Source organism: Pristiophorus japonicus, chromosome 4 (genome assembly GCF_044704955.1).
Source record: "Pristiophorus japonicus isolate sPriJap1 chromosome 4, sPriJap1.hap1, whole genome shotgun sequence".
Classification (NCBI taxonomy): Eukaryota; Metazoa; Chordata; class Chondrichthyes; family Pristiophoridae; genus Pristiophorus; species Pristiophorus japonicus.
In genome coordinates, this window is record NC_091980.1 from 275,967,393 (window position 1) to 275,995,246 (window position 27,854).

The following is a 27,854-nucleotide window of genomic DNA, read 5'->3' on the forward strand; positions in this document are numbered from 1 at the left end:
AACTCAAAAATATAATTTGTTTTGCTCCAAATTAAAATCAAAAGAGCTTTTCATTTAATAAATAAATGCATCGTTGCTACAGAAAAGCAGTGATTTAATCTTTGCAGTTGCTAACATTTTAATTTTTAAATTTATAATAGAAGTGAAGAATGATGCAGAACGGAAATTTAATTGCCAGCAACTTCCTGTTACATTGAAGCTAATCCATACAATATTGCAGGTAATCATTATTGGACCTGTTCAGTTATTCTAAGTTTATATTTCAATTTTTGTGTCTTTTGATTTCCTGACCTTGTTTCATTTGTTTGTATCAACAGGAAATGCTAAAATGTGAGGAGCCAGACATTCTTTTCAACATGCTCAATTGTTTAAAGATACTATGTCTTCACGGGGCATGTTTATATTTTGCACGAAAAGATTATCCAAACTTTCTTGCTTATATTCAAGACACAATGTTGATTGCAAGGTAAAGTTCACAATGTATGAAATACCGATAATTTATCATTAATTGTTAGAATTTACGGTTTGTATAAGTTCACAGTTTTTGAGGTACTTATAACTTTTTTAACACTTTTTCTGACAGCTTTCATTTTGATTCATGTAAACTTTTGCAGAGATGCCAAAACAAAGTTTATCTTTTGGAGGAATTATTAATTTGGTCTTTCAGTTTAAGTACTTAATATATCATTATAATATTTTCTGGTCATTTTATTTCCTGGCAATCAACTACCCTGTATTAATTATCGCGAAATCAACTTGTAAGGATAATGTCACAATTAGTCTTTCAGTCTGGACGCTGTGGTGCATCAGAGTGAACTGGTGATTAGCATCTAGTGTGTTATCTATGATTGGGAAAACGAGCACAATACAGAATAAAACAACGGCAATAGCATGAATTGCGTACTATACCGTACATTTAAACAAAATAGCTGGTGTTGCAAATGAAGAGTCAGTGTAATCATCATGTGAAACAAGGTTAGATGATGGGAGCGTAATTGGATTAAGATGTGCAGAAATAATTCAGACTCCATTTTCAAGTCATACATTCAGTTTTTACTTTTACATAGAAACATAGAAAATAGGTGCAAGAGTAGGCCATTCGGCCCTTTGAGCCTGCACCACCCATTCAATAACATCATGGCTGATCATCACCTCAGTACCCCTTTCCTGTTTTCTCTCCATACCCCTTGATCTCTTTAGCCGTAAGGATCATATCTAACTCCCTCTTGAATATATCCAACGAACTGGCATCAACAACTCTCTGAGGTAGACAATTCCACAGGTTAACAACTCTCTGAGTGAAGAAGTTTCTCCTCATCTCAGTCCTAAATGGCTTGCCTCTTATCCTTAGACTGTGTCTCCTGGTTCTGGACTTCTCCAACATCGGGAACATTCTTCCTGCATCTAACCTGTCCAGTCCCGTCAGAATTTTATATGTTTCTATGAGATCCCCTCTCATCCTTCTAAACTCCAATGAATACAGGCCCAGTCGATTCAGTCGCTCCTCATATGTCAGTCCAGCCATCCCTGGAATCAGTCTGGTGAACCTTCGCTGCACTCCCTCAATAGCAAGAACGTCCTTCCTCAGATTAGGAGACCAAAATTGAACACAATATTCCAGATGAGGCCTCACCAAGGCCCTGTACAACTACAGTAAGACCTCCCTGCTCCTATACTCAAATCCCCTAGCTATGAAGACCAACATGCCATTTGCCTTATTCACCGCCTGCTGTACCTGCATGCCAACTTTCAGTGATTGATGTACCATGAAACCCAGGTCTCGTTGCAACACCCATTTTCCTAATCTGCCGCCATTCAGATAATATTCTGCCTTCGTGTTTTTTCCACCAAAGTGGATAACCTCACATTTATCCATATTATACTGCATCTGCCATGCATTTGCCCACTCACCTAACCTGTCCAAGTCACCCTGCAGCCTCTTAGCATCCTCCACACAGCTCACACCGCCCCCCCCCAGCTTAGTGTCATCTGCAAACTTGGAGATATTACATTCAATTCCTTCATCTAAACCATTGATGTATATTGTAAATAGCTGGGATCCCAGCACTGAGCCCTGCGGCACCCCACTAGTCACTGCCTGCCATTTCTGAAAAGGACCTGTTTATCCCGACTTTCTGCTTCCTGTCTGCAGCCAGTTCTCTATCCACGTCAGCACATTACCCCCAGTACCATGTGCTTTAATTTTGCACACCAGTCTCTTGTGTGGGACCTTGTCAAAAGCCTTTTGAAAGTCCAAATACACCACATCCACTGGTTCTCCCTTGTCCACTCTATTAGTTACATCCTCAAAAAAAATTCTAGAAAATTTGTCAAGCATGATTTCCCTTTCAAAAATCCATGCTGACTTGGACTGATCCAGTCACTGCTTTCCAAATGCGCTGCTATTTCATCTTTAATAATTGATTCCAACATTTTCACCACTACTGATGTCAGGTTAATCGGTCTATAATTCCCTGTTTTCTCTCTCCCTCCTTTCTTAAAAAGTGGTGTTACATTAGCTACCCTCCAGTCCATAGGAACTGATCCAGAGTCGATAGACTGCTGGAAAATGATCACCAATGCATCCACTATCTCTAGGGCCTTAAGTACTCTGGGATGAAGACTATCAGGCCCTGGGGGTTTATCGGCCTTCAATCCCATCAATTTCCCTCACACAATTTCCTGACTAATAAGGATTTCCTTCAGTTCCTCCTTCTCACTAGACCTTCGGTCCCCTAGTATTTCCGGAAGGTTATTTGTGTCTTCCTTCGTGAAGACAGAACCAAAGTATTTGTTCATTTGGTCTGCCATTTCTTTGTTCCCCATTATAAATTCACCTGATTCTGACTGCACGGAAACTACGTTTGTCTTCACTAATCCTTTTCTCTTCACATATCTATAGAAGCTTTTGCAGTCTGTTTTTTTTGTTCACAGCAAGCTTCCTCTCATACTCTATTTTCCCCCTCCTAATTAAACCCTTTGTCCTCCTCTGCTGAATTATACATTTCTCCCAGTCCTCAGATTTGCTGCTTTTTCTGGCCAATTTATATGCTTTTTCCTTGGATTTAACACTATCCTTAATTTCCCTTGGTAGCCACGGTTGAGCCACCTTCCCCGTTTTATTTTTACTCCAGACCGGGATGTACAGTTGTTGAAGTTCATCGATGTGATCTTTAAATGTTTGCCATTGCCTATCCACCGTCAACCCTTTAAGTGTCATTCGCCAGTCTATTCGAGCCAATTCACATCTCAATACCATCGAAGTCACCTTTCCTCAAGTTCAGGACCCTAGTCTCTGAATTAACTGTCACTCTCCATCTTAATAAACAATTCTACCATTTTATGGTCACTCTTCCCCAAGGGGCCTCGCACAACAAGATTGCTAATTAATCCTTTCTCATTACACATCATCCAGTCTAGGATAGCCAGCCCTCTAGTTGGTTCCTCGACATATTGGTCGAGAAAACCATCCTTAATACACTCCAGGAAATCCTCCTCCACCGTATTGCTTACCAGTTTGGTTAGCCCAATCTATATGTCGATCAAAGTCGCCCATGATAACTGCTGTACCCTTATTGCATGCATCCCTAATTTCTTGTTTGATGCTGTCCCCAACCTCACTACGACTGTACATAACTCCCACCAGCATTTTCTGCCCTTTGATTTGATGCTATTTATAGTTAAGTAGCAAACTTCAAGTAATTTTGGAAGCAGAGAGTTAGAGTTGTTTGGGGCATAGGAGTCTCTCTGAAGTATAGCTTGAGGAGCTGGGAAGTGTAAAACATATGATACAGCGTCACCATTGGCAGTGGGTGTAATTACAACATGACCAGTTTATCTGGGCAGTTTCCATTATAATGTGGACATAGGAATTTTATAATGGCAAAAGTTGACAGGGTCTGCATGCGGACTTTTAATTGCTCACTAATTTTAATAACTCACTAATTGATCACCTGTGGCATTGCACTTCAGGAGGCAAGACCAAGGGTAAGTGGAGTTAGAAGTCTGGTTAATTGGACCAGGGCTTGCGGATGTAATTCAGTCCACATTTTAAAGCCATACATTCTGTCTTATCTTTATATTTCTATTATAAATTTCTGTATACATATTTGTAATGGAAAACTGCCTATGTTAACTTGTCATGCTGTAATTACACCCTTCCACCAGTTGTGGCAGTGGCTCCTTTTGGAAGGATGCATTTACAACGTGACAAATTTACATAGGCAGTTTCCCATTATAAATATGGACAAGAGATTTATAAGTGAAAAAAATTGTCAGGAAATATAGGGAAATTTGAGATTTTTAATATATTATAGATAGAAAAGGTGATCTTTTGATTTAGAATACAGCTGTAAACTGCTTGGCTATCACTGGCAGTTCTTGATGTCATCTGAACCTTTCGATGAGACTGCCAACTTGTGTTCCAACCCAGAAATCCACTTTTTTTTTTAACTAACTCAAGAATACAAATTTAAGGCAGACTTTAGAGACTAAAGATACTGAATTCCAAAGTAACCAAATTATCCGTGATGCGGGGAGAAAAAATGTACATGAATGCATTATTTTGAATGGAAAGCTTATAAAAATCAAACATTGCCTCCAAAGTTGATTTCTGCTTTTGATTGTTGCAGCCTATGGAAAGTACTTAAGTCTGAATTCTCACAACTTGCCTCTGTGGCGGTACCTATGTTCCTCCATGCTCTTTCACTTTCTCATGGCGCCGATATATTCTGGGGCATCATTGACAGCAATTTTAACAGTAAAGACTGGAAGATGCGGTTTGAATCTGGTAAGATGAAAAAATTAAATGTACATTGGAGAGAATGGAAACTTTTCAAACTGAATGTGATAAAAAAGAACAAGATTGCAAAAAAAAATTACATTTAAAAATCATGTTAGGGAAATGGGGTGCTGCAATTAAAATGAATGCTGTAATGGGAGTTGCAGATCTCATGATTTTAGCATTTTTTTTTAAAGCCCAAAGCTGTGGTGGGCTGGGGGCAATTGCAACAGGAAGATTTATTTTACTTTCCTGTAGACTGTCTGGAACTCAATCAGAGGGCAGTCAGGAAGCACACATTAACCATGCAATGAATTGACTGATTAAAAAGGCTCCTGGCGCCAATGTAAGTCATTGTGCAATTTATAAATGCCACAGCTCCAACATCACCCAACTGCTGCTCATAGCAAGAACCCAGGCTTACTTCTCGGGCATTTTAAGATTGATGCCACTGAGATTTTTATTTTTCAATACAGCCCATGTGCACTGCATACCTCTTGTTTTACATTACACACGTGCCTACCTTACTAAAATGCCATTTTTAGACACTTTCTAAATCACAATATGCTGAGCAGGGTATTCTATTCCCATAAGGCCCACTTTGTTTACAAATATGTACAAAAATTAGAAATGCAACACAGGCTGCAATTTAAGCGCGTGTAGCCTGAAGCTAGATACCAGATAGCATGCATTATATATAAGGCTGTAATTTTGTCATGGTACATTTTTACAATAATTTTAATGATGTTTGACAACTTACTTAAAAAAAAATTACTCTGACAAAATTCTAGCCATAAATTACACTTCTGTCTTTTAATTTAATAACCAGAAATTAAAATCATCAGATTTTTAGCCTCTTTCTGACTATAGTTAGTTAGTGATAAGCTGCAAGCTATTTTTTTTCATTCATATTTTTATTGAATTCAGAAGCACTTGCATGCCTATTTAGTAATGGCATATTGCAGGTTACATTGCCATTGCACATATTTGCAATTGTTACAGTACATTATCACTAGGTGTTGCAGGCTGATGGAGTTGGGATCATTTTCCTCAGACTTGGGACAGGGTTGGAGGGTAGGTTGCGGCCTGACTGAGCATTGTGTAAGCGCAGGCTTTTGCCAATGTGCAGCCTCAGTGGGTGCAACTATGGCCAATGAGAAGCTGGGGTTCCCATGGACCACAGATAGTCCCTGCAGATGGGGATGTTTATACCTCATGGGTGTTTTGCAGTTCCATGCGCAGCTTCTGCATCACTCACTTGGACTCTCAAATATCCTACTAATAATTTGGTCACATAGGAAACTATAAAAAGGAGGGCGAGGAAAGATAATCAGACCCACCAATTCTCATCCTATTTGTTAGAAACTCATGCACCACCTTCCCCAGTTGATAGAAGTGATAAATCCTTAGGCAGGCAAAAAGAAAAACAAAACTGTGATGAACTTCAGAGAAAACTGGGAAATATCCCCCCTGATCAGTAAACCATTGAAATGAGTACCAAGACACCATGGATATATATGATGCATACCAGACATGCTCAGCTAACCCCCACCACAACAGAACTGAAAAAGTATATTTCCATTCATTGGACCAAAAGTCACACACTTCATGTCCCACTTTATCTCTTATATCCTTCTAAAGCCCTGTATGGTAAAAATGAATCAATCACCCGATGATTTTTAACATCCTCTGACTTCACTGGCTTCCTTGGTGAGCGTTTCCATATATGCACCATTCTTTGTGTAAAGAAGTTGTACCTAAACGGAGTGTTTATCTTTTCTCATCTAAGCTTGAATCCATGCTGTCTTTCGTTAATATTGAAGATCTATCTTGGATCCAGTAATTCTATTTGTTGTGTATCGGCAAAGCATGCACTCCCATGTTCCTCCACCAGGGAGTGTATCTCCTGAAGTCCCAAGGGATCCCAGCATTCTTTGGGAGCACTGTATATAAGCCGGCCCCTAAGGCCTGTTCCTCACTCTGGAATGAGTTAATAAAGACTGAGGTCAGTGTTACTTTAACCTCCCTGTGTGCAGTCTCATCTGTGTTAGGAACACAACAACTGGCGACGAGTATACGAATCCAACACAAAGATGCAGCAAACTGTGGGCATCCTGGAGAAGTTCTCGGAGGGTGAGGACTGGGAAGCCTATGTCGAACGGCTAGACCAGTACTTTGTAGCCAACGAGCTGGACGGAGAAGGAAGCGATGCAAAAAGGAGAGCGGTCCTCCTCACGGTCTGCGGGGCACCGACCTACAGACTCATGAAGAATCTTCTGGCTCCGGTGGAACCCACAGATAAGTCGCATGAGGAGCTGTGTACACTGGTTCGGGAGCATCTTAACCTGAGCGAGAGCGTGCTGATGGCGAAATATCGGTTCTACATGTGTCAGCGATCTGAAGGTCAGGAAGTGGTGAGCAACGTCGCCGGGCTAAGGCATCCTGCAGGACAATGTGAGTTTGATGGCTACTTGGAGCGAATGCTCAGACTTTTTTGTACTGGGCATTGGCCACGAGACCATCCTACGAAAACTTTTGACTGTAGACACACTGACCCTCAGTAAAGCCATTGCAATAGCACAGGCGTTTATGTCCACCAGTGATAACACCAAACAAATCTCTCAACACACAAGTGCTAGTAATGTTCATAAATTAACTGGAACTGTGTTTGCGAGCAGAAATGTACAGGGCAGAAACCACGAGTCTGCAACTGCCAGCAGGCCTCGGGTGACCCAGATGACTCAGAGTCCCCAACAAAGGATGAATGCAAGGCAATTCGCAACTTGTTGGCGTTGTGGAGGCTTCTATTCAGCCTATTCATGCCGCTTCAAAGGGTATGTTTGCAAGAGCTGTGGAACAATGGGGCACCTCCAACGAACTTGCAGACGAGCTGCAAGCTCTGCAAAACCTGCTAACCGCCACGTGGCAGAGGAAGATCGGTCCAAGGTGGATCAAAGCAATTTCGAGCCTCAGAGAGGAGGCAGATACTGAAGCACACGGGGTGCACACATTTTCGACGAAATGTCCACCTATGATGCTAAATGTAAAATTGAATGGCTTACCCGTAGCCATGGAACTGGACACTGTCGCTAACCAATCCATCATGAGTAAAAAGATGTTTGATAGACTGTCATGCAACAAGGCACTCAGACCAGCCCTGAGCCCCATCCACACGAAACTGAGAACGTACACCAAAGAGCTTATCACTGTCCTGGGCAGCACCATGGTCAAGGTCACCAAGGTCACTTACGAGGGCACGGTGCACGAACTGCCACTCTGGATTGTCCCGGGCAATGGCCTCACACTGCTTGGAAGGAGTTGGCTGGGCAAAATCCGCTGGAACTGGGATGACATCTGAGCGCTATCACATGTCGATGAGGCCTCATGTACCCAGGTTCTTAACAAATTTCCATCCGTTTTTGAGCCAGGCATTGGAAACTTTTCCGGGGCGAAGGTGCAGATCCACTTGGTCCCAGGGGCACGACCCATTCACCACAAGCCGTGAGCGGTACCTCACATGATGAGGGAGAGAGTGGAAATCGAGCTGGACAGGCTGAATCGTGAAGGCACCATCTCCCCAGTGGAATTCAGTGAGTGGGCCAACCCGATTGTTCCAGTACTCAAAAGTGAGGGCACAGTCAGGATTTGTGCGATTATAAAGTAACTATTAATTGTTTCTCGCTACAGGGCCAATACCCGCTACCTAAGGCAGACGACCTATTTGTGATGATGGCAGGAGGCAAGACGTTCACCAAGTTCGACCTGACTTCGGCCTATATGACGCAGGAGCTGGAGGAGTCTTCGAAGGGCTTCACCTGCATCAGCGCGCAGAAGGAACTGTTCATCGACAACAGATGCCCGTTTGGAATTCGGTCGGCTGCAGCGATCTTCCAGCGAAACATGGAGATCCTACTCAAGTCGGTACCACGCACGGTGGTCTTTCAGGATGACATATTGGTCACGGGTCGGGACACCGTCGAGCACCTCCAAAACCTGGAGTAGGTCCTCCAGCGACTGGATCGCGTAGGGCTGCGGCTGAAGAGGTCGAAATGCATCTTCATGGCAACAGAAGTGGAGTTTTTGGGGAGAAAGATCGCGGCGGACAGCATTCGACCCACAGATGCCAAGACAGAGGCTATCAGGAATGCGCCCAGGCCACAGAACGTCACGGAGCTGCGGTCGTTCCTGGGACTCCTCAACTATTTTGGTAACTTCCTACCAGGGTTAAGCACCCTCTTAGAGCCCCTACATGTGTTATTGCGTAAAGGTGAGAACTGGGTATGGGGGAAAAAAACAAGTAATTGCTTTTGAGTAAGCCAGAAACATTTTATGCTCCAACAAGCTGCTTGTACTGTATAATCCATGTAAAAGACTTGTGCTAGCATGTGATGCGTCATCGTATGGACTCGGGTGTGTATTACAACAAGCTAACATTGCGGGGAAGTTGCAACCTGTCGCCTATGCCTCCAGGAGCTTATCTAAGGTCGAGAGGGCCTACAGCATGATTGAGAAAGAGGCATTAGCGTGTGTGTTCGGGGTAAAGAAAATGCATCAGTACCTGTTTGGCCTCAAATTTGAGCTGGAAACCGATCACATGCCCCTCATATCCCTGTTCGCTGAAAACAAGGGGATAAATACTAATGCCTCAGCCCGCATACAAAGTTGGGCACTCGCGCTATCAGCATATAACTATACCATCTGCCACAGGCCAGGCACCGCGAACTGTATGGATGCTCTCAGTCGGTTACCATTGCCTACCACGGGGGTGGAAATGGAGCAGCCTACAAACTTGTTGATGGTGGCGCAGCCCGCAGACCTGTTGATGATCATGGAAGCGTTTGAAAATGATAAGTCACCTGTCACGGCCCGGCAGATTAGGACTTTGACCAGTCAAGATCCTCTGCTGTCCCTAGTAAAAAACTGTGTACTGCATGGGAGCTGGGCCAGCATCCCCGTTGAAATGCAAGAGCTAATCAAGCCGTTCCAGCGGCGAAAGGGACGAGCTGTCCATTCAGGCAGACTGCCTGTTGTGGGGTAACCACGTAGTGCTACCCAAAAAGGGCAGGGAGACGTTCATCTCGGATCTCCACAGCACACACCTGGGTATAGTAATGATGAAAGCGATAGCCAGATCCCACATGTGGTGGCCCGGTATCGACTCTGACTTAGAGTCCTGTGTATGGCAATGCAGCGTATGTGCTCAGTTGAGCAACGCGCCCGGAGAGGCACCACTAAGTTTGTGGTCCTGGCCCTCCAGACCATGGTCGAGGATCCATGTCGACTATGTTGGGACCGTTTTTTGGTAAAATGTTCCTGGTGGTGGTGGATGCTTTTTCAAAATGGATTGAATGTGAAATAATGTCGGGAAGCACTGCCACCGCCACCATTGAAAGCCTGAGGGCCATGTTTACCACCCACGGCCTGCCTGACATACTGGTCCGTGACATCGTGCCATGTTTCACCAGTGCCGAATTTAAAGAATTCATGACCCGCAATGGGATCAAACAGGTCACCTCGGCCCCATTTAAACCAGCCTCCAATGGGCAGGCAGAGCGGGCAGTACAAACAATCAAACAGAGCCTCAAACGAGTCACACAAGGCTCACTCCAAACCTGCCTGTCCCGAATACTGCTCAGCTACCGCACGAGACCCCACTCGCTCACAGGGGTGCCCCCGGCTGAGCTACTCATGAAAAGGCCACTTAAAACCAGACTCTCGCTGGTTCACCCCAACCTGCATGATCGGGTAGAGAGCAGGCGGCAGCAACAAAATGTAAATGATGGTCGCGCCACTGTGTCACGGGAAATTGATCTGAATGACCCTGTGTATATGCTAAACTATGGACATGGTCCCAAGTGGATTGCGGGCACGGTGATAGCTAAAGAAGGGAATAGGGTGTTTGTAGTCAAACTAGATAATGGACAACTTTGCAGAAAGCACCTGGACCAAACGAGGCTGCGGTTCACAGACTGCCCTGAACAACCCACAGCAGACACCACCTTTTTCGAGCCCACAACACACACCCAAAGGATCAATGACACCACCGCGGATCAGGAAATCGAACCCATCACACCCAACAGCCCAACAAGGCCAGGCTCACCCAGCAGCCCTGCAGGGCCAACAACACGCCAGCCCAGCGAGGGCACAGCCAACACACCAGAACTGACATTTGTACCGAGGTGGTCCACCAGGGAAAGAAAGGCTCCCGACCGCCTCACCTTGTAAATAGTTTTCACTTTGACTTTGGAGGGAAGTGATGTTGTGTATCTGTAGAGCATGCACTCCCATGTTCCTCCCCCAGGGAGTGCATCCCCTGAAGTCCCAAGGGATCCTCGCATCACTTGGGAGTACTGTATATAAGCTGACCCCTAAGGCCTGTTCCTCACTCTGGCGTGTCTTAATAAAGACTGAGGTCACTGTTATTTTAACCTCCTTGTGTGCAGTCTCATCTGTGTTAGGAACACAAAATACTATTCACCTTTAAGATCTTAAATAACTCGTAAAGCTGCCTTTTTTACCCAGTGTACATCATGTAAGCATTATCCCTACACTCACAATCTTTCCTCACAACACAGGCGCGAATCCCGTTCATCAACTTATTTGTCTTTTTTTTTGTACAGCCTCTTTCCTCCATGGATAGACATTTGTTTCCAAGGTGCCAATTTGCTCACGTAGGCCTGGATTTTCAACTTTGCTCATTTTGGGGCGGTAATGGCGGTGAGGATATAAAAAATGAGGTTCCATGATCGGGGATGCAAAATCAAGAATTACACAAGGAACTTTTTGCGCCCAGCCGAAAGTCACTGCATTAAAAAAGTTTCATTGATTTAATGCACTTCATTGTTGCTTCGTGCTCTGGAACATAACGTTATCCATTGTATGGTTTTATTTTGGTGAGAGGAGTTTTTCTTACTTTGTTGCAATAACATTTATGATTCATCCTTTGCCATTGGTGTCTTGTGCATCATTCCAACATTCACCAGAGTTGTGCCCTTATCGGGGCACATAGTGTGTTAAACTATTAGCTCCATCCCTCAGTTTCCTCCATTTTCGGAGAACTGGTCCATTATGAGCTGGCGACGTGTGACTCTTGGTCCGTCAGCATGTCCACGCTGCCTCCCCCGTGGATGATGTGGCTATCAAATGGGGGACTCACCAGACTCGTCTTAGTCATCCTCTTCTTCCTGAAGTGGGCCTGCAATCCCCACTGGCAATGCCTGGCTCCTCATGATGGCCGAGTTATGCAAGATGCAGCACACCACAATGAATTCGGATACCTGTCGATGGGAGTATTAAAGGCTGCTCCAGAGCCCTGGCATCGGTTTGCCTCTAAGAGATGGCATATCTGTGTCGGCACTTCCTTTCGGAGGCACAGACTTCTCACACATGCTCCTCAGAGAGCTGGCGGTATGAGCATTGGTGCCTGTAAATCCGTGGGGGTATGCCCTCCTCCCCAGACGTCTTCGGCCTCTCCTCATCCGTGAGCCAACATGGCCAAGAGCCCTTCTTCTAGCTTGACGCTGCCTGGCAATAGCATGGAGCATGAGACTCTGTCGAACCAGTAATGCCCCCATTAAATTCTCTCACTGAAGTCGTAAGGGCACTGTAATGGCAGACAAATGTGCCCTTTGCAAGTCTGAGCTTTACACAGCATGCTGTGCGCAACCGTTGCAGTCAATGTGACCTACGATGTAGGATCCTCCTCCCTCCATTTAAAAACACTGCCAATATCACCTGCTGCACCCTGGGATCGCCTGGCTTTTCAGACGTTTCCTGGGCTGGGTGTTAAATGAGGCGTTGGGGCTGAATTTTGCATCCGAGGCGGTAGCGGATCGTTGCACGACGATTGACGTCATGATCTCAGTGAAACTAGAGGGCGGGGCGATAAGATTTTGCACTGCCGCAAACCATGAGCCGAATTTACCGGTTGGATGGTAAAAGCTGGACGCTCGGCGTTATGTCTAGAAACACCATTTACCGCCCCTCCGAGGCACAAACTGAGGCACAACTGAACCGAAATTCTAGCCCGTAATCTTTGTGTCTTTATTTAGGGTTCTCATGATGAGGGCTATGTTTCCATTTTACTGAATTTGAGTTTGTAGCTAGAGATCAAGCCAAATTCATTGACCGTTTGGAAAATGGAACAGATGGGAGATGGTGGGATTTTCTGCTCTAATCTAAATTTGTTCCAATAATTGTTACTGGGTGTTCATTGGGTGGGACTGGGTGAACAGAAAGGAGCTGAAGCTTCTGAAGGATTATTATTAATAGTATTAGTCTATATAACATTCAGATTGGGAAAGCAATGGGCTCAATCCCCAAAACTATTCCCTATCTGACAGCAAGGCACCTGCGGGAGGCCATGGTGTTTGTCCTTTGTGGCAGGGAAATAAAGCCTGGTAATTTGTGCTTCTGAACAGTTGGCCAAAGGGGCATGTTGGTGGCATGGGAACAGATTGTCCATCAGAAATATTTGTTCACATGGAACTTCAGTCAGAAAGTGTTATGTTGTCATCTGACCTTTAAGTGGTTATACACATCAACTGACTCTGAGATTAATTAATGTCCTTAATGCTAATGTTCTTCATAGAATTTATAAAATAAATGCAATTTCTTACCCATTGGTAAATGAAGCAGAAGAGAATTTATCATTCAGAACACTAAAACTTTTTTTTTCCAAACAGACAGAAATCTCCCCTGATTATTCTACAGGTGCAACGTTCCGAATCCGGAACTCCAAAAACCGGAATAGCTGATGGAGTCGTCCGGCATCCGTAATTATTGTCAGAAAACCGGACATTTTTGAGGCAAAACCCAAACTCCGGCACGGATTCGGTCAAGGATTCCAGATTTCAGACAAGAAAATCAAGTCTGAAATCCGGAATCCTTGACTGAATCCGTGCGGGATTTCGGGTTTTGCCGGATTTCGGACCTTGCCATTCAAAACCCGGCACGAATTCAATCGAGGATTCCGGATTTCAGACGATTGATTTTCTTGCCTGAAACCCAGAAAAACCCAAAAACCGGAATGGACTCAGTCCCGAGGATTCTGGATTTTGGATGTTGCACCTGTATCTCATTAATTATACACGGCTGAGTATTAAACCAAGAATGTTAAGAGGGTTATTATAAGCTTTTATTGCACGTAATAATCAAAGTCTTGACATTCAACCCTTTGCTACTGCTCTTGGTACCAATTCAATATTGTATTTTTTGATCTGTAGTGGAGAAAGTGGTTGTTCTGTGCAGATTTCTGGATATCCAGTCTGTGACAAAGAATCATGTGCTGAAGTACTCTCTAGCTCATGCCTTCTGCTGCTTCCTGGCTGCAGTTGAAGATGTTAATCCAGCAGTGGCAACACGAGCCAGACTTCTGCTTGATTCCATCAAAAGGCCAGCTTTACAAGTAAGTTATGAGCACACATGCTTGATATATTATTAAAAGTCAAATGACATTTATATTCTTCCATTTCTATTTATTACATTGGCCAAGAAGAATAATGCTTATACTAATGGAAACAATTACGATACTGCATTCTGATTCAATTAGAATAGGCTTTTTTTGTTTTTTTAAAGCAACCAACAGTCCAATCAAATTAAAAAAACTAAAGCAGAATAAGGCGATAAGGGTGACAGCTTCAGGGGACGGGTATTGGGCGGCCGGCCGCTACCGGGACAAAAATTAAAGGGAAGGTGGCTGAATGCAGAAAAAAAACGTAACTTTTTGTTGCCGCTCCTTATGTGGTTTCTTCGCGGAGTCGGTGCCGCAATCGCTCAGCCTGGCACTCTGCTGATCACGCGGCACCCCTGCTGCCTGGGGGTCCAGGTCGGTGCCTTTTCCTCTGCAGAGTCGGCAGCATAGGCCCTTCCCTTTAATTGAGTGGCCAAGTGCGTAGCGCTGCTGGGGCATTCACCCCGTTACCGCCTCTGGGAGGAAGTGTTACGGGGGCGGTAACCCGAATGTATTGAGCGGGGCGGGACTTCTGTGCCTGCCGCTAAGTTTCGTGCCTCCCCGATGTTGGGGCGGTAATGAATTTGATCCCCTAAGTATCCTCATTGACATCTTGGAGCTTAGGAGAGCTCACCTGTGGGCGCGGCAAGCGACAGCCTGACCTAGTTGACCTCACAAAATCAAATCCATCAGTGTTGTCTACATCACTGTGGCTCCAGCTTTGGTGGGTTATATTCCAGACTCTTTCATCACCATTCTTGGATATGTTCTAACTCACCAAAGCTTGTATACACATACCTTATACAGTGATGTACGGTCCCGGTGGGAGTAGCCTTGGCAGTCTTCAACATTTACTCTGGACCCCATGAATTCTCACAGCTTCAAACAAAACAAAACAAAGAAAACCACCTGCTGCTCTCCCCTCAACTGATGAATTGGCACTCGTCAATGTTAAACATCACTTAGAGGAAGATCTGAGAGAAACAAAGCACAGAATGTACTCTGATAAAGGGTACTTCAGTGTCCATCATCAAGGATGGCTTGGTCGTCCCACCACTAACCGAGCTGGCTGACTCTTAAAAGGGTATAGCCTTCAGACTGGGCTTGCATTGGGTGGTAAGAGAACCAACACGAAGAACTAATCTACTTCACCTCGTCTTCACTATCCATCTGTTGCAGACACATCTGTCCAAAGTGATATTGGTCGAAGTGACCTTATGAAGACCAAGGGAGCGAAATTCAGTTATGCCCCTCCCAGGAAGTGGAGCGCAAAGTAGTTCATTTCACTTCCCCATAGGACAGGTTCGGGAGTGCTACGTGGCTTTTCCGCATAGCGCTGACGCGTTTCAACGGCGCTACACTTCAGTTAAAGGGGATGGATGCTGCAAGCCCTTTGAAGTCCTCCACCGGGGCCACCCAGGGCTAAGGGGTTCCGTGGCCACAGCCCGGCACCGAGATGGCGTGTTGGGCTGCATGATCGCAATCCCCGGACCCCGCGAAAGGAGCGGCGATCGGCCCGACCGGTAAAGGGGAGAAAAATCAAAGATGGCGTTGTGCAGGCAGCACGTGTCCCCTTTAAACTTTGCCCCACGATGGATGACGGGCCCGGTTTGTGACCCGAGAGGCTGGCGCGGGCATTACTTGCGGCGGTCTCTTGGGGTGCTGGCCAATTTCCGACGCTGGGTGGAAAGCAGCTGCTGCGGAGTCAAAAGGGGTCGCCGTGCACGGTGATGACGTCATCACCAGAGGCATGGCGTCCCGGGGCGCTAACAGTGGAAACGCGGCACTACCGTTTTCGTGCCTCCGCTATCTCCCACGTACATTCACGAAAGCTGGTAACACTCCCTCCCCACCCCCACCCAACCCTCCGCAGGCGCAAACAGTTTTGCGCCCCCCTGGAGGCACTAACGTGAGGCGCAAACAGTGGAATTTCGGCCCCCAAGACTCATCTCCACCATGAGGATATATTCCATTGTGCAGTGTTAACTGGGACAGACAAAGGAGAGATCTAGCGACCCAAAATTGGGCATTCAGGAGGCAGCATGTGACATCTTCAGGAGCAGAATTGCATACAACCACAAGCTGTAACATTATGGCTCAGTACGCTCCTGATGAACAGCATCAGGCTAGGAAACCACCCATTGCTCAAATGTAGATTGTAAAAGGGCATGCCAGGAGCAGCATCAGACATTCCTTAGAATGAGGTATGAACCTAGTGAAGCTACATCACAGAATTACCTGCAGCTAAACACCAAGATCAGCTAAATGAAGTGGTCGCACAACCAGTGGATGATCGTAAAGCCTTGTAGCCAGTCAGTGGGGTTCAAAAGGAAAACCCTCCTTTGGCCTGAGTCATACCTGATGCGAAAGAAAATGATTGTGGTTTTCGGAGGCTAGTCATCACAACCCCAGGACATCACTTCAAGGGTTTCTCAGGGAAGCATCCTCAGCCCAGCCACCTTTAGCTTCTTCATCAATATTATTCCCTCCATCATACGGTCAGAAGTGGGGCTGTTCACTGATGATGCCACAGTGTTCAGCTCCATTCACAACTTCTTCAATAATGACGCAACCACGCCAGCCTACAGCAGAATCTGGATGACATCCAGACCTGGGCTGACATGTAACATTTGCTCCAAAGAAGTGCCAGGTGGTGACCATCTCGAACAAGAGAAAGTCCAGTCATCCCCACTTGACCTTTAATGGCATCACCAACATCGAGTCACCCACCATCAACATGTTGAGAGGTCACCATTGAACAGAAACTGAATTGGACCAACTATATAAACACTGTTACAAAGGCAAAATACTATGGATGCTGGAAATCTGAAATATAAACAGAAAATGCTGGAAATATTCAGCAGGTCATGCCATATCTGTGGCAAAAGAAACTGAGTTAATGATTCAGGTTAGTGACCTTTGGTCAGAACCCACCTTTAAGTTCTAGTGGAAGGCTATCAACCTGAAACGTTAACTCTGTTTCTCTCACCACAGATGCAGCCTGACCTGCCGAGTATTTCCACCATTATCTGTTTATATTATATAAACACTGCTGCTACAAGTGCAGAGTAGAGACTGGGCACTGCAATGAATGGCTCACCTTCTCACTCCTTTGCCACTGACAAGCTTGAAGTCAGGAGTGTAATCGAAAAGTCACCACTTGCCTGGGTGTTGTTGCGGCTGTCCAAAACCACATACCATCTTGACTTGGAGCTATAAAGCACTTTCTGTTCATTGTTGCTGAGTAAATCCCTTGCCTAACACCATTGTGGGAGGACTGTCACAGCAAGGTTTTCAATAGTGTAAGGAGAACCAAACATCTTCTCAGGACAGCTAGAAATGGGCAATATGTGCACACCTTACCAACATCATGCATATCCTGAAAGCAAACTTTAAAAAAATTACAGGGTAGACATTTTACCAAAGAAGGAAAAGAGTACAGTTTGATCTATTGTCAAATATAATTAATGTATCGTGACTGCAAATATAATTTCCTGAGAACCTGACACAAATGATTGATGATATAGTTTGAGATAATGTATTTTTACTGCATGGGAAGAATAAAAACTGAAGGGGGTTCACATTGGATTTACTTGGCATCCATACTGGTGTAAAAGACAAAAATAGCAGTTTAAATGTTAAATATTAAATAACATATTGAAATAATGTCATGTACAACTAAGAAGATTTTAAAATCAGATTATATATACAGCCAGTGTGATTAATTTTTAGTTTTTATTGACTTTCATGTAGGGCCTCTGTCTTTGTCTCGACTTTCAATTTGACACTGTAGTGAAGGACAGACCAACAATTCTCAGCAAATTATTTCTGCTTCATTTCTTAAAAGAAGACATTCCAGCTTTAAGCTGGGAGTTTTTTGTCAATAGGTTTGATACCTTGTCTCTGGAGGCTCAACTTCATTTGGATTGCAATAAGGAATTTCCCTTTCCTACAAGTAAGTGCAGTCGTTTTCTCCTCAGATTATCTATTCCCAAGAGGCCTCTTGCTGAGGTATAAGGTTCCTCCCTTTGCCAACTCCAAAACCAGACAAGGAGGCAGGGTGGGGCTTGGTTCTGATGGGATTTTTCTTGTTACTTGTACAAAAATTCATTGAAACTTCAGTAACTAATGCCTTTACATTACAAAAGAAGAAAGCAGAAAGATGAGCAGCTGTTTTGCCAACATCACTAAAACAGACAATCTAGTCATGATCACATTGCTGTTTGTGGGAGCTTGCCGTGCCCAAATTGACTGCTGCGTTTCCTACATTACAACAGTGACTTCATTTCAAAAAGTACTTCATTGGCTGTACAGTGCTTTGGGATATCTTGATGTCATGAAAGACGCAACATAAATGCAAGTTATTTATTTTAAAAACCAGCGTTTTGATGTCTGCCATGTAGTCCTCACTACTAGGGGGATCAAGGGGTATGGCGAGAAAGCAGGAATGGGGTACTGAAGTTGCATGTTCAGCCATGAACTCATTGAATGGCGGTGCAGGCTCGAAGGGCTGAATGGCCTACTCCTGCACCTATTTTCTATGTTTCTATGTTTAGAGGTTTCTGGGTAAGCCCAAATAAGAAATGGACTGTATGGTCCAAATCATAAAGGTAGCAGCTCCTTCTGTGTAACTTTGCACTGTCACGCATGCTGTGTGGTCAGCCAGAAGGAAAGAAAGTTACAGAAGAGTGGGAAAGACAAGGGGGCAATGGTCCCTGTAAACTGTGCTTATGCATGGCCATGTAGCAATGGGGAAGGTACCGCACAGGCTGTTCCCTGTAACATACAGTGCAAGCACGGCCATGCAGCAATGGGGAAGGTACTACACAGGAAAAGTGCTGCGCTCACTCGAACTTCCGATCCTGAGACCTTCACTCCCTACGCATCGGAGCACGTGCACATTGGGACGTCTGTATGCTGGAGCTGGAGCCACATGGCTCTGGGCAGCCAATCAAGGTACATTATTTTCTCATTCATAATAATGGGAACTCCATAAGTTGGAGTTCCCATAATTATGAATGAGAAACCCCCTCCAAACACACAAAACACTAAAAAAAAATACACTACATATTTAAGATTCATTTAAATTAAAGTTCTTATATAAAAATAAATATTTTCCTGCCTTTTTTAAGTGTTTTTAATTAAACGTACCATAGTGGGGAGAGTTTTTAACAATAAAATACGTTTTCATATGTGTTTATTTAATTTAATTTTAATGTTTATGTATGTTTTTAAGCACTTGCGCCTGTAAAAGTAGGCTATATGTCTGCTTTTTCAGGCGCAAGACTTTTGAGGACATTTGCTGGGCAAGATATGCGTAAATATCGCAAATCTTGCCCTGCACGTGTCCTCGCTCCCGATATGCACGAGATCTGTCAAGCCAGAAACTTGACAGATCGGAAAAGCCGGTTTTCATCGCATGCGCGTTGCGTGCTGAAAACCGGCTTTTCTGATGCCTTCCAGGGTCCGTAGACACTCAGTATGAACCTGGGACATCAGAATTTCAGGGTCATTTACTTTTCGAGTCCTTTGAAGGAGACTTAGGTAAATGCAACAACGACACTCTTCCAGGAACATCCACAAACAACAATAAGACGAATGCTAATCTGTAATTGTTTTGTGGTTGAGGGAGATGTTGGCAAGAAAACAAGAACTCCCTACTCTCTATTAATGCCACGGGATCTCTAATGTCCACCTGAATAAAACAGATAAGACTTTGATTTAATGTTCCATCCAAAGAACAGCATCTCCTTCAGAACTGCACTGGAATATTGACCTAGATTGTGTGCTCAAAACCTGCTGTGTGGCTCAAACCTAAAATCTTCTGAGCCAGAGGTGACAGTACTGCTAACTAAACCAAGCTAGGATACAGAATGGCAATGTGATTATCACAATGCTACAGAATTTCAAATAGCAAAACAGTGCTGCATACCTGGTACTGCAAGTTGCACTTAATATCAGACCAATTTTCAGAATCTCTTTCTCTTGTATATGTGAAGTTAAGTTTTGGTGTTTCTATTCAGATTTTTTGTCATACAATGCAATTACGTGAAAGTAAAATATATTACTTAGAATTACATAGAATGTACAGCAAATAAACAGGTCATTCAACCTAACTGGACATGCCAGTGTTTATGCTCCATACGAACTTCCTCCCACCGCTCTTCATCTAATCCTAATAGAATAATCTTCTGTTCCTTTTTCCCTCGTGTGTATATCTGGCTTCCCCTTAAATCCATCTATGCTATTCACCTCAACTAATCCTTGTATTAGTGAGTTCCACATTCTAATCACTCTCTCGGTAAAGAAGTTTCTCCTGAATTCCCTATTGGATTTATTAGTGACCATCTTATATTGACGGTATCTAGTTTTGGTCTCCCCCACAAGTGGATACATCTTCTCTATGTCTAACCTATCAAACCCTTTCAAAAACTTAAAGGCCTCTGCCAGGTCACACGTTAGCCTTCTCTTTTCAAGGGAAAAGAACCCCAGCATGTTCAATCTTTCCTGATAGGTATAACCTCTCAGTTCTGGTATCACTTTTGTAACTCCTTTTTGCACGTTCTCCAGTGTTACTATACCCTTTTTAGAATATGGAGACCAGAACTGTTACTCCCATTGTGGTCTAACCAAGGTTCTATACAAGTTTAACATTGAATGCTTTTCCATTCTATTCCTCTAGCAATGAACCCCAGTGCTCTGTTTGCATCCAGTGCAGCTGTGGCTCAGTGGGTAGCACACTCGCCACTGGGTCAGAAGGTTGTGGGTTCAAGTCCTACTTCAGGGACTTGAGCACAAAAATCTAGGCTGACACTCCAGTGCAATATTGAGGGAGTGCTGCACCTTCGGAGGTGCCGTCTTTTGGATGAGATGTTAAACCGAGGCCCTGTCTGCTCTCGAAGGTGGCCGTAAAAGATCCCGTGGCCCTATTATCAAAGAAGAGCAGGGTGTCCTGGCCAATATTTGTCCCTCAATCAACATCACTAAAAACAGATTGCCTGGTCATTATTGCATTGCTGTTTGGGATCTTGCTGTGCACAAATTGGCTGCTGCGTTTCCCACATTACAACAGTGACTACATTTCAAAAGCTGTAAAGCACTTTGAGATGTCCGGTGGTCATGAAAGGCACTACATAAATGCAAGTCTTCTTTGTTTTGCTTTTTCACAGCCTAAAATGCATACATTTGATATCTGAATTATGCAAACAACTTATTTTAAAATGCCTTCATGTTTGAGTATGCTTTTCTGCAGCTATAACTGCTGTAAGGACAAATGTTGCTAACCTCAGTGATGCTGCCATGTGGAAAATCAGGCGAGCTCGCTTTGCACGAAACCGACAGAGGAGCGTGCGCTCCCTCAGGGACAGCGTGAAAGGCCCGGGAGAGTCAAAGAGGGCACTTTCTCTTCCAGAAACTCTGAGCACCAAACTGCGTAAGTGCCTTTCGTCTACAAATTGCAGTTTTGTTTGTGAATTTTATAGGGCTAGATTTTGAGAACTGTTATTTCAGTTGTAAGAAAACTGCGTTCCATTTAATATGGCCAGTACTCTCTTGATATAATATACAGACATAAAAATGAATGTTTATATTTCTGACTTTATTACTACGACACTAATTTTATGGCAGCAGCATTGGCGAAGTAACTATTAAAAGGAGGCAGAAAGCAGCAGAGAATTAGACCAGTTTATAATTTTGTAATGTAATCAACAACAGACAGCAGCATCAGCAGTAACTTAATTTCAGTTTTAAACTGAATCAAGTGTAATTTCCTCATGTACTCCCAGCATGATTTTGAAGGATATAAATGAATAAAAAGTACTCCGCCCCCACCCCCCCCCCCCCCCGCCAAACAACATTGCTTGGCAAATGAGACCAGTACACGTCATTTTCCAAAACCACTAGTACTGCACCAGAAACATTAACACAACTTTTCTCTCTTGAAATGTTGATGAACCTGCCATGTATTTTCTGTTTAACCACACCACTTGTTCAGCAAATCAGTTTGTATGGTGCACAATGGATTACTCTTCAGCTCACCGTTCAGAATAACTTGGTATTCTGTGGAGGTCCCACTTCATCATTCACTATTTTGTGATGTTCCCATATTTTGGAGTTCTTCTTGCACAGAATCTCTGAAAAACTGTAAATCTCAAATGTTGTAAATACACCAGTCATAAGACAGATTGCATCACAATAAATTAAAATATATATATATATATATATATATATAAAACAATACTGTGTATGTGACACAGATTACGAGCAGTAATCCACTCTTGTGGAGACCAACAAACTATTTTTAGCTTTGCCGTTACTTACAGTTTGTAGTGTCATCTGGATCATTGATTTAAATAATTGTTTTGGGATCCTGGCATTCAACTAGTGTGAGCCGTGGCTCAGTTGGTAGCATGCTCACCACTAAGTCAGAAGGTTGTGGTTCAAATCCTACTCAAGACACATGAGCACAAAATTGGAGGCTGACATGCCAGTGTCATACTGAGGGAGTGCTGCACTGTCAGAGGTGCCATCCTTCAGATGAGACATTAAACTGAGACCCCATCTACTCTCTCAGCTGATGCAAAGTATCTCATGGCACTATTTAGAAGAAGATCAAGGGAGTTATCCCTGGTGTTCTGGCCAATATCTATCCTTCAGTCAACATCACAAAAAAACAGATTATCCGATCATTATCATATTGCAGTTTGTGGGAGCTTGCTGAGTGCAAATTGACTGCTGCATTTCCTACCTTACAGCAGTGACTATACTTCAAAAGTGCTTTGGGACGTCCTGTGGTCGTGAAAGGCGCTATATAAATGCAAGTCTTTCTTTGATGAATTAACTGCTTCAATTTTTCTCAGTTTATGATGTCATCTGTACGCCTTAGTTGAGACTACTGCTTTTCAATACACTAACAGTCATCTAGTATCCTAAATGCAGAAGGGTTTTGATTCCCTTCTAATTCGATTAGTATATTTAAGTTTATATATTCTACTGTGATGACACCGTAGCCTCTCAATGTCATTTCAGCACTTTCTATTTGTAGTACTAAAACTGAACGATGGTAGAGAACAATTATTCAGGCTGGGCTTTCTGATGATCTCTCTAACTCATAATATTATCTGAACCAACTGAGTGATTTATAGTCTTAACGATCACTCCCAACCAGTTCTAATTCTATACATATATATTTATAGCTGAAAATGTTTTAATATACGATTGGATTGGTTTCAAGAACAGGAAGATTTTAGTGGGGAATTAAATGAATATGTGTTGTTTTGTGGAGGGGGTGGCTTGTGTGGAGAGTTTGGTGCCATGATCCATGAACTTTATTACAGCCACAAATAGCAGTGTGGTGATTAAGTCGTGTTGATTCACCCTATTTTTCTTCCTCCTTCGATTTAGCCTCTAATTTTCTTTCTTTACTCACCCTCCATTGAATGAGGCTGGGGTATGGGTTTGGGAACTGGTGGCTCCTATTCTTAGCTGACATTTATATAGATACTGCTTCAGCACATGGTGGGAGGTCTTTGGATAATGAAAAAGGAGTGAAATTCTGATCATTTAAAAAAAAAAAATTCTCCCCTGATGGGAATATTGAATCCAATCGTAGAACCTCCAAACCTGTCTTTAGATGGAGAGGTGTTGTATAAAGGTGATGCCTACATATCCCTGGAGGGATGACAGCAAGGAGAAATTGCTGCTATTACTGCCTGTTACCTTCACTGCTGCCATTTTGTTTAAATGAATGATATTGTGGACTGCTTTCATTGAAACAAAAACAGATTATGAAGCAACATATGATCTACTTAACAAAATGTATAATAATGCATATGCAATGATAATCATGAAGTGACATCATGGCATTCTTAAACTCTGATGCAAATTATGTTTCATGATGCTGTAAAAATGGGCTAGAAATTCGCCAGTTTGCACCCGTTTTACCACCATTTTTGAGCAACGACGTTTTTTTATCGGCATCGCCGTTTACGGTTTGGTGAATTTTGCGAGTTTGTTTTATAGTGCTATTTCGGCAATTAAAAAAAAAGGCGTAACCGCAATTAGCGCCAAAAAAACAGTGCTAGCGCTAACTGGCGAATTTCTGAAAACCCTTTATTAATTGCACTAAATAATTCAGTCACTTGTGCAGCTTTTTACATTTACACCTTGTTCAAGTGTATAGTGTTTTTCAGTGCAAACTCTTTCATACCACCTTTTGTGTTCTTGACAGTGTATAGAAATAAGAATATACAGTTTCTCAGTTGATGGACAAAAACACAGAATAATCACTCAAATTCCCACTATTGCTCATTAATAACTACCAAAAATCAAATGTAATTGTAATTATAAATATGAACCTCATTTTTATTGTCCTTTCGAGAATCTTGCTCAGATAGGTATCAGACAACAGTGGAAAACCTGTTCAGAGAGCAGTTTGAATTCAGAAAATTCCAAGATTATATGATATGTTATTTTGTTCTCCATTTTCACAGCTTTGCGACTGACCAGACATGAACAGTCAGCTCCAACTCTTGGTGCGATGATGGAGCAAGTTATGCATGGTAAAACAATATAAATTTTTGTGTTAGTATTTAGTGTGTCTTAGAATCTAAGTTATTGGTTGCCAGTAATCGTTGTTTCAGTGACACACTGTTCTAGTGTATTATCAAATATTAAGTCAAAATTGTATTAAATACTACTTCAGGCAACAGATTAGGCATTTAAAATTCTGACCTTTCCAGTGATTCTTATATTAAAATCTTTGCTCACTGATTTCTTTTCTGATATAAATTTGAAATTCATAGCAAGTACAGCACAGAAGGAGGCAAATTGCTCATTGTGCCTGTGCCGGCAACTCTTCGGTTCCCTTTAAAATTTGGACGCGACTGCTGCCAACGACCTGGAAGTAGTTGCACATGCGCAGTTCCAGTGCTTTTGTTGGTTTGTTGTTGCCGGACTTCTCCAATTGAGGAATAACGAAGCGGACATAAAAAATCTTGTTCCATTGTAGTTTAATTTATTAATTGTTGGAGTTTAATTTATTAATTGTGTAAATTGTAGAATTTATTCAGGTACGAGCCACTAGTTTGTCACTACATTGTGGTTGGTCAGAGTCGGCAGTTTTCAGGTGGGGGATAGTTTGGCCTCAGCACCGTCTATTTAGCCTTCGGGTAGTTGGGTTTGTTAATGTTCTGCAAATTACTGTTCTGAAACTAGAAGCATTCGGAGATTCCTGAAACAGTCGTAAGGTCGCTAGATTGGGAATCTCTAACATTAATGAAATTTTATTAGTGATGAGCTTCAGCACTTCTCGGATCCTCCGTCTGCTGTCGTGAACATTATTTGTAAAAGTTGGGACCTGACAGTTATGCGCAGAATGCTTTTGCGCAGCTTTGGGTAACTTCCGGTTCATTGGCCGCAGTCACTTTGTTAAAATAATATTCTTGTTGCTGCCTCAGTCTTGTGATAAGGCATTCCATGTGAAAAAATTGTCCCAACTTCCTTCTCAAGATAATCCTGAGATTATGCCTCCTTTGCTACCTCAGTATCCTGGAGGGAGAGTCAACCTTGCAATGAGGATGTCTGTTTGCTAATGCTTGATTGAGCATTTGGCGATGAGTAATGTAGGAACTAGGCCATAAAAGTGGCTGCTACATCACGTCATCCTTTCATTACACTGAAAGCAGGTGTCTGTCACGCTGATGAGGAAATTCTGAGACTTGGAATGACAGCTGCTGGAAGGCATTACCTGGAGGTCGGATGACAAATACAGATTGGATTGCAAAGAGGTGTGCATCAACTGCTAAAGTCCCACAGCTCCAACTGGTTGAACTACTGTTTGAGGAGGTCTGGTGTGTGACGTGCTATGGTCAGAGAATGGTGGAACTGCTCTCCTATTTTATGCTGAGTTGCTCTGGTCATTATGGTGCTTTTAAGAAGTTTCTAGTAACTGCTGTCTACCTAGTGAGGTCTTAAATCTGTGCTTGTCAGTCATCCAATGACCAACTGCTGACTACACTTTTTTGGGAGAGAGTTAAGCATGGTCTGTTTGGGCCAAATTGGCTGCCAAGGTGATGATGGAAGTTTGGAACAGAGTCACCTCTCTCTGGGAGACTGAGTAATCTGGGCCAAGCGAGGCTCACGGTATCCAAGACACTGTTGGCGATTGACCAGTCAATGATGAGACTTTAATGGGCAGATCCATCATTTGGGCTTGCATTTTTCATACTTGACTCCATCTAACCTTGCAGGGCAATGCTGACATGGGTAGGTGGGCCCATCTGACAAAGTAGTGGGAAGGTTTTTGGTATTTTGTGCTAGTAAGCTGAATGGTTTTAGGTATGTTCGTGCAAACATCTGTTGGGGGGGGGGGGGCGCTGCGGTTGGGGAAGGGCTAAGTCTTGGCTATTGCCAAGCTGTGCCTCAGTTCTGTGGACTTGGGCAAGTGTGTTCTGTTCCTATGGGTTGTTCCAGCGGCTGGCTTTAACAAATCCTGGAAGATTTATTCCGGAGATACTGCTGACTATATGAGACCCAACGATGGAGCATGTTTTGCATGATTAAAACTAACCATCCAGTTGCATGCAATACAAAGCAGCTAAAATGAAATATCTATTTTATGATATTGAATTCAAATACAATATCTTAACAACTTGTCTAGTACTTAAATTGGATGTTCCCGTTACATATCATAGGTGGTGTGCTAGTTGAATTGTTCTCACTTGCGTTCAACTTTATTACTATTTCTATTATTTTTGACTTTTGAATTAATTGAGAGAGAATGTGAAAACAAGCCGAGAGAATGTGAAAACAAGCCAAGAGGATTAAACATTGTGTTACTTTTAGGTCAGCATTCTCCAGAGGATGATGCAATTATTAAGGATCCTTTACCAGAAGATGCTGGGATTGATCATCAAACAGTCCATCAGCTAATCATAGTTCTAATGAAATTCATGGCAAAGGATAAAAGCAGTGCTGAAGCTGATATCAGCAGCGCCAAAGCATTCAACACGGTAAAGCGGCACCTGTATGTGTTACTTGGCTATGACCAGCAGGAGGGGTGTTTCATGATTGCCCCTCAGAAAATGCGAACTTCCACTTGCTTCAATGCCTTTATTGCTGGAATAGCACAGGTAAAGTATGTTACTATTCTTGTCATTGGAGCGCAACAAATTTAGATTGCTTTCGGCATTGATCAATATTCCCTGTAAGCTGCACTTTGTTCTACGCATTAACTTTCTTTTAATGCGTGGTCCATTTAAATCTCTGCGCATGCGCGGTATTTACAATGGAAAAGCCGATAAGCAGCCGGCACAGGACCTTCCATTTGACTGCACGGCCACATGCCACAGCTTAGCGGGAAGGTTGCTCTTGATCCTTTGAATAGAAGTTCTCTAAGTTTATTATTCAGTTTCACACATTGACTTTGAGATTATGGAAAAATGATAATATTGACATGCTTTAATAATCTGTTCATAGAAACATAGAAAATAGGTGCAGGAGTAGGCCATTCGGCCCTTCTAGCCTGCACCACCATTCAATGAGTTCATGGCTGAACATGCAACTTCAGTACCCCATTCCTGCTTTCTCACCATACCCCTTGATTCCCCTAGTAGTAAGGACTTC

The 27,854-nt window shown here is 43.2% G+C and overlaps 1 protein-coding gene across 1 annotated transcript in view; it reads left to right on the forward strand.

Moving 5' to 3' along the window:
• LOC139263437 (protein unc-79 homolog) overlaps nt 1-27,854 on the forward strand; it is a 253,255-nt gene that overhangs the window by 122,145 nt on the left and 103,256 nt on the right. Inside the window, exons 21-28 of the mRNA XM_070879516.1 lie at nt 141-220; nt 318-466; nt 4,632-4,789; nt 14,005-14,186; nt 17,985-18,186; nt 21,484-21,663; nt 24,722-24,790; nt 27,075-27,361. Coding sequence (XP_070735617.1) covers nt 141-220; nt 318-466; nt 4,632-4,789; nt 14,005-14,186; nt 17,985-18,186; nt 21,484-21,663; nt 24,722-24,790; nt 27,075-27,361 — 1,307 coding nt within the window. The remainder of the gene's footprint in view (nt 1-140; nt 221-317; nt 467-4,631; nt 4,790-14,004; nt 14,187-17,984; nt 18,187-21,483; nt 21,664-24,721; nt 24,791-27,074; nt 27,362-27,854) is intronic.